Source organism: Antrostomus carolinensis, unplaced genomic scaffold (assembly GCF_000700745.2).
Source record: "Antrostomus carolinensis isolate BGI_N321 unplaced genomic scaffold, ASM70074v2 scaffold34522, whole genome shotgun sequence".
Lineage (NCBI taxonomy): Eukaryota > Metazoa > Chordata > Aves > Caprimulgiformes > Caprimulgidae > Antrostomus > Antrostomus carolinensis.
Window position 1 is genome coordinate 2,190 of NW_010298227.1, and position 9,981 is coordinate 12,170.

At 46.7% G+C, this 9,981-nt stretch overlaps 1 protein-coding gene across 1 annotated transcript; it reads right to left on the minus strand.

Moving 5' to 3' along the window:
• Window positions 1-943: 943 nt before the first annotated feature.
• LIX1L (limb and CNS expressed 1 like) lies at window positions 944-5,782 on the minus strand (the record flags this gene model as incomplete). The annotated part of the gene is made up of 5 exons (XM_029083593.1): window positions 944-1,186; window positions 1,360-1,437; window positions 3,414-3,509; window positions 4,232-4,372; window positions 5,619-5,782. Coding segments are annotated over 5 exons (722 nt in total), but the record flags the coding sequence as incomplete, so codon positions are not given.
• Window positions 5,783-9,981: the final 4,199 nt, after the last annotated feature.

Genomic DNA, 9,981 nt, shown 5'->3' on the forward strand with positions numbered 1-9,981 from the left:
CCCCATGCAGCTTGGACTGTAGTGTTAAAGAGAATGTGTTGTTTGGTTGTTTTATTGTTTTTTTTTTAATTAATTAATGTGCTTATCAAGAAGGAGTTTTGATAAACCCTCCCCCCTCTACTATAAAAGTAAAAGAAAATTTAAAGAAGCAGCTCTGCATGACTGAGAAGAGGAGCTTTCTGGAAGAAGTGCTGCATTTCATGGGATATTGCTGACTATCCAAGATCCCAATTTCATGGGATATTGCTGACTATCCAAGATCCCAATTTCATGGGATATTGCTGACTATCCAAGATCCCAATTTCATGGGATATTGCTGACTATCCAAGATCCCAATTTCATGGGATATTGCTGACTATTTCTTGGTATGTTCCTGACTATCCAAGATCCCAATTTCATGGGATATTGCTGACTATCCAGCACCAAGGTACAGTGAAGGTTTTCAGCATTAATACCAAAAAGCTGCATTTTTAATGCCATCTTAAAAAAACAAAAGACAGAAGGAATTCTCTAGGGTAGAAGGCTGAGGACTAGGTCTGGAAACAAGTATGAAAAGGTTTAAAAATCTGTACAGGAGCTTTTTCTTTTTTAGGAAAAAAAAAAAAAAAAAAGAATCTTAAAAATGTGCAAACGGGCCACAATTCTGGAAGAGGCACGACATGCTTTACGTGGCACGGGCTGGATCCTGTCAGAGCAGAGGTGTTAGTCAGCCTGGGGGAGTGGAAGGACTCCCTCACCCCAGTCTAGCAGTTGGAGGAGTGCATGCTCCCCAGCTGGCCAGCTGCCAACATCAGGATGTCTTTCTTTTCCTTATTCTTAAAAATGTGCAAACGGGCCACAATTCTGGAAGAGGCACGACATGCTTTACGTGGCACGGGCTGGATCCTGTCAGAGCAGAGGTGTTAGTCAGCCTGGGGGAGTGGAAGGACTCCCTCACCCCAGTCTAGCAGTTGGAGGAGTGCATGCTCCCCAGCTGGCCAGCTGCCAACATCAGGATGTCTTTCTTTTCCTTATGGAAACGCAGCTCCTTCCCAGCCAGGCGGGCTTCATCCAGCTCTCTCTCTGTCGAAGCCAGCTCTCTGGAAAGGGCCCCTGGGCTATTCTGCTCCCTGTTCACCCAGTCCATGGCCATCTGGTTCCTGATGTCATCATCCAGAGCGCGGTGGGAGTAGTGAGCCAGGACTTCCTGGTGGTAACGGACACAGGCAGGGGAGCTTAGGAAAGACAAGTCACTACTCGGGACACACGTCACTTAGAAGCATCTGGCTTCCATGCCAGCTAAGGGAGCTGAAGGAGAAGGTTGTTGTGACCCTAACACACAACACCTAGAGAACAACCCCTCGAGATGCCCGGACTCACCTGCCGCGAGCACTGTCTCTCTCGCATGGCTTTGAGGCTGCCGTTCCAATGCAACAGCTGGAAGACAGTCATCAGCTCCTGTAAGGGGACAGAGTCACAGGATCAGACCAGTGAGGGTGGGAAGGGACCTCTTGGAGATCATCTCATCCAACCTCTCGGTCAAAGCAGGGTCACCTCGAGCAGGTTGCACAGGATCACATCCAGTTGGGCTTGGAATCTCTCCAGAGAAGGAGACTTCACAGCCTCTCTGAGCAGCCTGTCCCAATCCTCTGGCACCCTCACTGGAAAGAAGTTTCTCCTCATCTTTAGAGTGGGTGACAATCCAATGTTATTTTCCAAGCAAACATTTCTTTCTCAAGGCCACACAGCTTTTCCTTCATAAACTTGCAAGGACTAGTTAGGCTTCCCAAACACAAACACAGCCTAAGGAATATACACAACAGAGTCACCCTGTGTAAACAGGACCATTAATATAAACACTTCTGCCTTCCTCCTACTGAGTATTTCCATTCAAGGGAAACGAGCCAGGCAAGAACTCAGCTTCAGGAAGATTTTGCCTACAGCAAAGAACCCCAAACACAGCGACACGACAGACTTCAGGCGCCTACTCTGAGACGCATCCAAACCCCGCTTCACTCTCTGAGCTACCGTCTCATTTCTCCTCTTCTAAAAATCCAGTCGGTGCACAGACAGTCAATTCATCTGCATGAGAATCATTTCGAGTTCTTTTTAAAGCCCAAGTTTAATTTAAAAGGATTCCTGAATTTCAAAACACTGTTGTAAGGACATCACAGTACGTGCGGGGAGAGATGTCCCGCTCTAAAGCTCTCAAGTCGCACGCAGAATTCAGAGTGCTCCAAACAGTCTTATTTACCTGGCTGCTCTGCTCTGCTCTGCTCTGCTCATAGGAGAGCTTTCCTCAGAAAAGGTTGGAATAAAGCCCAGAAGAATCTCAGTTCTCAGTCATCTGTTCTGCACAGATTCCTTCTGCTCCAGAGCAGCTTCCCTCAGCAGTTTGTATTTTTGTCATTTCACAGATGTTTTGTCACAACCAGAGACAGACGGAGCGTTATTTTGGCAGGCTGCTCAGAGAACTCTTGTGGTTTGAGGGCATGTAACGATAGTAATCAAGACTCCTAATTCCACAATCAAAGTGTCTTTGGATGAAAAGATCTTCAGCAGCTTTCCAAAGAGAAGCGAGATCTCTCCCCATTTTACTGGGACCATAAGTGAAATGGCTCATTTAATGCCATGGGTTATGGTACCTGGAGGTATCGCCTGGATCTCCAGCACCAGTTATCTAAATATTATCATAGAATCATAGAATGGTTTGGATTGGAAGGGACCTTAAAGCTCATCCAGTCCCAACCCCCCTGCCAGCAGCAGGGACACCTTCCACTAGACCAGGTTGCTCAAAGCCTCATCCAGCCTGGCCAAGAACACTTCCAGGGAGGAGCAGCCACAGCTTCTCTGGCCAACCTGGGACACTGTCTCACCACCCTTACAGTGAAAAACTTCTTCCTAATATCTCATCTAAACCTCCCCTCTTTCAGTTTAAACCCATTTCCCCTTGTTTTGTCATTAACTGCCCTTATGAAAAGTCCCTCCCCAGCTTCCTGGAGCCCCTTCAGGTACTGGGAGGCCGCTATAAGATCTCCCTGGAGCCTTCTCTTCTCCAGGCTGAACAGCCCCAACTCTCTCAGCCTGTCCTCACAGCAGAGCTGCTCCAGCCCTCGCATCATCCTGGTGGCCCTTCTCTGGACTTGTTCTAACTGGTCCATGTCTAACTGGTCATTATGTCAATGAAAACACCAGGTCAGAAGAACCCACAACCCTTTCACAACACTGAGCAAATATCAAAGAGCATTTACAGACAGAAGCCCAATCCAAGGTATCTTCCTGCTACACCAGCACCTGAAAGCACCACAAACACTGACCTGTGTTATAAGAGGAAAGCACCATTTTTTTATAAACGTATATTCCATATTTCAGATGTAGCTGAAAGATCAAACCAACCATCCCTTGAACTGTGTTAATTAAATTACAGACAGTACCTGGAACTCCAGCATTGATTTTCCCTTGTTGGATTCCAGCATGAAGCGGAAAGCACCGATCCCGGTGTTGGGATTATCAGCTTCCTCTCGATTGCCCTGCAAGAGACATTTCATACAAGAGCTGTGATTCCCAACCAAGTGGGGCTCACCTGGTCCCCACCACTTCTCCTACACCACCTCCCCTTCCAAAATTCCAGGTCAGATTAAGGAGGACAGCCTCACACACTCAGCCTTGTGCTGGCAGATGCACTTAGGGGTCTAATTCAGCCTCAAATACTTCCAGCATTTACTACAGCACTGATGGAGCAAGGAACCCACTCTGCTTTTGGCAGTGCCACTCCAAACAGGATTTTTTTTCTGCAGCCTGTTACAGCAATTTCAACATTCTTGCAATACTCTGGGTATTGCCATGTGACTGCACAGCTAGAACTTCCTCCAGGATAAGGTATAATTAGAGCAGTAAAAGAAGAATGCAAAGCTCCTGCCGCTAGAAACTAAAGTTTCTGGAAGATATTTGGTTTAAAGAGAGCAAAGTCAGTGTGACAATCTGGTCATAGAAGGGCCACATGAATCAGCTTCTCAGTTTTCTTACCCTCCCCTGCCTCGTCTGAGGGCAGCACAAGCAAACACAAGAAGAGTGTGAGACTGCGTGGGAGGGGAAGCAGGAGAATGAGAATTAAAAGCTGTCGTTAAAAGTTTTAAGATTCAGAAGTCACTGAACAACAAAAAAAAAAAGCCCTGCCATAAAAAGCTCCAGATTTCCCACAATTTCAGGTTTTTCCCCAACCTGTTGCTGTCTGGGCACTGAAAAGCCTTACGTTGAAAGATGCCAGAGCCTCTGAAACACTCTTCTCAATGAACTCGTCTGTGATCCGCCGGGAGGGATGCTCATTAAAGACCGAGTTCATTAGTGCAATCTTGGCAGCACTCCTTCGGGCTTCAGCCTTGGTGGGACAGAACTGAGGAGAGACAAAGACCATCAGGACAGCAAGATGACCAAGATCCCATCAGTCCCGTGCTCTGAACATCTCCCCCTCAGCACCCGGAACAGGAATTAGGTGGCAGTGTTGGGTAGTTTTGCTAAATCCTGTTCTCAGACATCCTGAAATCATTAGGAGTTCAATTTTTAAACCACAGCTATCCCAACCACGCTCAACACAAAAATGAACCAGAGAGAGCTGAACTCAGCACATAATATCTGCACCGGGAAAACACCACCAATCAGATCAGCAACAAAATTAATTAGCTGAAAACCACAAGGTAACCAAATTACTCTGAAGCACAAGGAATGCTCTTCAGGACGGGCAGATTGTGTAGCTGCTAGAACTATTTCTTTTGGACACATGCTTCAAACCAAGACTAGAGACTAACTGCCTAAAGCCACGAGGGCAAAGGAATCCACAAGGCAGTCAGGACCCGTTGTGATTTTTGGACTTTAATCTTTTGGGTGAGGTATTTGGGTTGGACATTTTCCTTTGAAACAGAAAGAAGGAAGAAACTATCGATCCAATGTTACGATTTGATTTTTAGAGTCTACTGGCATCTGGAAGAAGAGGTTCTTGGGTCAAATTTAGAGCTCATGTAAGGAAATAGGACTCTACCAGTTTGTCTGAGCTGCATCCTATAAATATATCCCACTGCTTAATCCTGGGAGGGAGAATGAAGTACCAAAACCAACCCATCTAACTGTTTTCTCTGATATATTTCACTGTTATATATCTTTTCTCTGATATATTTCACTGTTATATATCTTTTCTCTGATATATATCTTTTCTCTGATATATTTCTCTGATATATATCTTTTCTCTGATATATTTCACTGTTATATATCTTTTCTCTGATATATATCTTTTCTCTGATATATATCTTAACTCAAACCTGCTAAAGTCCAAGTCAGTCATGTTTAAGGAGCACAATCTATACAGCAAAGGAAAATTTACAGTCAAACCTTCCCAGATGGAAGTCAGGTTGGATTTTATAGCCAATTAGGAACGTTAACTAGCCAGCTTGAAATTAAAGAGGGTTACAGGCAGACCCGTGTCGTCCTCACACTTCAAATCAACAGGAAAATATTCACACTGTGCCCAGAGCAGAAAGGTATTTAAGGACTAATTCTGGTGGGGAAAGATTCTCAGGGCACCCAAATGAGGCTGCTTTGGAGAGCGAGCTACACCACGGGGACATCCTCCAGCCGAGTGATGGTACCTGGAAGCTGCCAAAGCAGCTGCCTCCTGGCAAGGTGACATAGCAGACGTAAGGGGGACTGTTGGAAGGGACCATCTCGTACACCACGAGAGCTCCATTCTTCAGATCTGCTCCACGCGACTGCTTCATCTGCCAGAACTCCTGAAGGGCCTCCACGACGTTCACTGGGGAGACAGAAAGAGAGTCGAGTTCAAACTCAGAATTCTGAGTTTGGGAAGATGGTTTCCTCAGGTGTCACCTGCCAGGAAGACAGAAAGAGAGTCGAGTTCAAACTCAGAAGAGTTTGGGAAGATGGTTTCCTCAGGCGTCACCTGCCAGGAGTGTCCACGTCCAGAAACAGAACGGAATGAGGCTGCACCTCAAGTGCTGGGTTCAGTGTTGGGCCCCTGAGTCCAAGAAGGACATGGAGGTGCTGGAGCGTGTCCAGAGAAGGGAACGGAGCTGGGGAAGGGTCTGGAGCACAAGTGTGCTGAGTTCCCTTGTGGCTGAGGGAACTGGGGGGGTTGAGCCTGGAGAAAAGGAGGCTGAGGGGAGACCTTGTGGCTCTGTGCAAGTCCCTTGGAGGAGGGTGGAGAGAGGTGGGGGTGGGTCTGTTCAACCAAGGACCAAGGGACAGGACAAGAGGAAATGGGCTCCAGTTGTGGCCAGGGCAGTTGAGATGGGATGTGAGGAAGAATTTCTTTGCTGCAAGGGTTCTGAGGCATTGGAAGGGGTTGCCCAGGGCAGTGGTGGAGTCCCCATCCCTGGAGGGATTGAAGAGTTATGTAGACACAGTGCTGAGGGACATGGGTCCAAACATCATGTACCCAGCTCAAAAACACACAACTGAAGCACAAGAAGTGACCTGAGGTGTAAAGCTGCCCAGCAGCCGAGGCCGTCAGCAGAACAACCTGTAATTTGGGTGGGAGTTATTTGAGTAACAGCTCAGAGGAAAAATGGAAACATCTAATCGGAGAATCTCCTTTGTGCCACTCAGCATGGGAGAAGGGATCAGCGGGTGGTGAATCACTGGCTAAAACCAGGATTAGCTTTGTTAAAGTAAGTGGTTTTTCCATCCCAGTTAGGAAACTGGAGCCTAAAACGTTAACCCTCGTTAGGTAATTACAGTCTTTTCAGGAGAAGGCATTTTTAAGTGGGTACCTCTTCTAGAGCATCAAATTTGCTAGACATGGATTGAGCACTTCCCCAGCTCTAACGAGCCACCAGCTAGTCCTCACCCTGCACAGCCCATCAGCCCAAATCCAGGAGATTAAATCCTTATTTTAAGAGGAACACAAGAACTAGAGGGGTTTGCTGTAACAACGAGCCAGCTGTCCCATCCATCTCTCAATTTTTGAATCCATAGCATGGTGAGGACTTCCCTGGAGGTGTTCAAAGTTTACCCACCTTTTATTTTGTCAAGGTTTGGGAAAAAAAATAATAAAAAAAGAAGACCCCTATAGTGCCTAACGCCGTAAATCCCATTGAATTTGCTCTAAGCTTCTTTCTGGGCTGAAGAGTTTGCCCAGGAGCTGTAGGAAAAGCCTGTCCTCAGCTCTTCCTCAGCGCTCCTGCTCCGAGCCGCGTTAATCTCAGTGATTGTTTTGAAACAAGGTGAGCTACAAACCAGATTATAGATTTACAGCTGTTAACTCCACCTCAGAGTTCTCATTTTAAGCAAAACAAGATAAAATCCCCCCAAATCCCCAGGCAGGTTCTCCTGTGAGGAGCCATGTATGACACAGCCAGCACCGAGGCAAAGCACTATGTGAGATGAGGCTCCTGTTCTCAAAATCTCCTGGAAAAACCAGAAAAGGGAGGTGAATTTGAGGCCAGGCATGAAGGTGACATACCAAGGCCATCACGAGTCACCCTGACTTCGCTTTTCGATTGCTCACACAGCGTTGTAACCTTTTAATTGTCCTTTTTTGGGGGGTTTTTAGAGGGTTTTTTGGGATGAAACATGCAAGACAGAGGCAATTTTCCACTGAAGACTAACAAACAATACACAGTCCCCTGCCAGTTCTCCAGGGCACCAATATCCAGACAGAATTCCCATCCATCCAGGCAGATTCCCCTTCCCAAGGACAGCCTAAGTCATGCGTGTAATCCCCAAAGGATTTGAGGAGACAATGCCCGATTCAAGAACAGCTTCAAGGACCGTTTGGCACAGGGGGAACTGAAACTTCACCGCAGCGACCGCACAAGAAACTGCAGGGAAAGGTCGAGCTACATCAGGCAACACAAATTCTCAGGACACATGGAATTACTCTGAAAATAGAGAGAAATTAGGAGGTGGTTTAATTTAGTGAAGTCTGAGTTAAGAGTGGGTTAATGAGGAAACGCCATGAAACACGCACACAGGCATGGAGTTGTGTTTTCAGCCCAAAACAAGGATGAGGAATTGTGTTTTCAGCCCAAAACAAAGGCAAGGAATTGTGTTTTCAGCCCAAAACAAGGGCAAGGAATTGTGTTTTCAGCCCCAAACAAGGAATCCTCTACGCCAGCCAGCGGTGGGTAGTTCATTAGCGACCAGAGCAATAGGTCAAACAGCTGAGAAGCATCCAAAAGAGGATCCAGTTTCTTCACCAACTGGATTCAATACTTCCAGCTGCCATGGGCAGGATGGTTTTAGGAGATGAGAGAGAAAAATACCTAATGAAAACTTCACAAATGCTTCAAAACAAGATGTTTTTATAAGGTTGGAAAACAAACGGCGTCGCTATGAACAGAGACCTGCCCAACCCGCCCTCTCCTCAGCACGGCTCCAGCTACGAGGCTGCGCGTCGCCTCCGTATTTAACGGGCAAACACTGAGCACAGCAACGTGCTCGACCCAAAGTGAAATTTTAATCTGAATTTACTCCGGATCAATGATTTGGATCTTCTCTGATCAAGTCCAGAGAAGGGCCACGAGGATGATGCGAGGGCTGGAGCAGCTCTGCTGTGAGGACAGGCTGAGAGAGTTGGGGCTGTTCAGCCTGGAGAAGAGAAGGCTCCGGGGAGACCTTCTAGTGGCCTCCCAGTACCTGAAGGGGCTCCAGGAAGGCTGGGGAGGGACTTTTCCTAAGGGCAGTTAATGACAAAACAAGGGGAAATGGGTTTAAGCTGAAAGAGGGGAGGTTTAGATGAGATATTAGGAAGAAGTTCTTCACTGTGAGGGTGGTGAGACAGTGTCCCAGGTTGGCCAGAGAAGCTGTGGCTGCTCCTCCCTGGAAGTGTTTGTGGCCAGGCTGGATGAGGCTTTGAGCAACCTGGTCTAGTGGAAGGTGTCCCTGCTGCTGGCAGGGGGGTTGGGACTGGATGAGCTTTAAGGTCCCTTCCAATCCAAACCACTCTGGGATTCTGTGATTCTATGATCTTCTAGAAAAACTTTATCACTTCTCTGTGTGAGGGAGACGGGGAGATTTACAGAGCAGGGCTTAACCCAGGCGGGGTGGCTCCTGTCAGAGCCTCACCCTCTGGATTTGCCAGTCCAAGAAGAGAAGCTGGGAGACAGAAAGCAGAGCCTGCTCGACCCATCAGTCCCATCTGTTTATTGCTTTGGAGCATAACCCCGTATCCCGGCGTTGTGTATACGATAGAGCACATCTGACTTGCATATTAAATACAGAAAAATAAGTGATTCCACATGGTGTTTGAGTCGCTCCGGAGCCAGCCGAGCAGCCATCCCTCCTCCCCACGCCGGTGGCTCTAACTGCCAAGCACTCACTCACCATTTGGAAGCCTCCAACCTCCCTCTGTTGGACCTGCTGTCGGAGCCGGAAAGAAATCAGGAACTCAAAATAGTTGCAAAGTGTCTCCTTTTGGGTGGGGTGGAAGATTCTTTCCATCACAAGACCAGTAAAATATGTACTTTAACCTTTTTTTTTTTTTCCCCCTCACTTCTGTATTTTTTGTTTTCTTTTTAAAAACAGACAAAAAAAACCCCCAGATCTCGTGTAACCAGGAGCCTCTGATGCAATTCTTGGAGCCCCACAGCGATGGAACGTGGTGGAGCATTTAACACCCCTGTGACAGCTTCTTCCAGCACCAGCAGCTTCTCTCCTCCCAGCTGTGGGATTTTTCATGGATAAGGTGAAGAGCACAGAACCCAGCAAGGATTCCCTGGAAAACTGGGGCCACTGGGAATGGCCAAGGATTGCCCAGAATGGCCAAGGATTGCCCAGTGGAGCTTCCTTTGCTGCTGCTTTAGTTGGAAGGAATGAGCTTTTGTGATATCAAGTTGAAAGAATTACAAAGAGAGGACTCAATTGCTATCACACTAAAGCATCCTCCTTCTAAAAAACATTAAAAAAAATTTCTAAAAACCATTAAAAAATAAAAAAAGTAAAAAAAAAAATTTTAAAAAAATCTAAAAAATATTTAAAAAATATTTTTAAAAT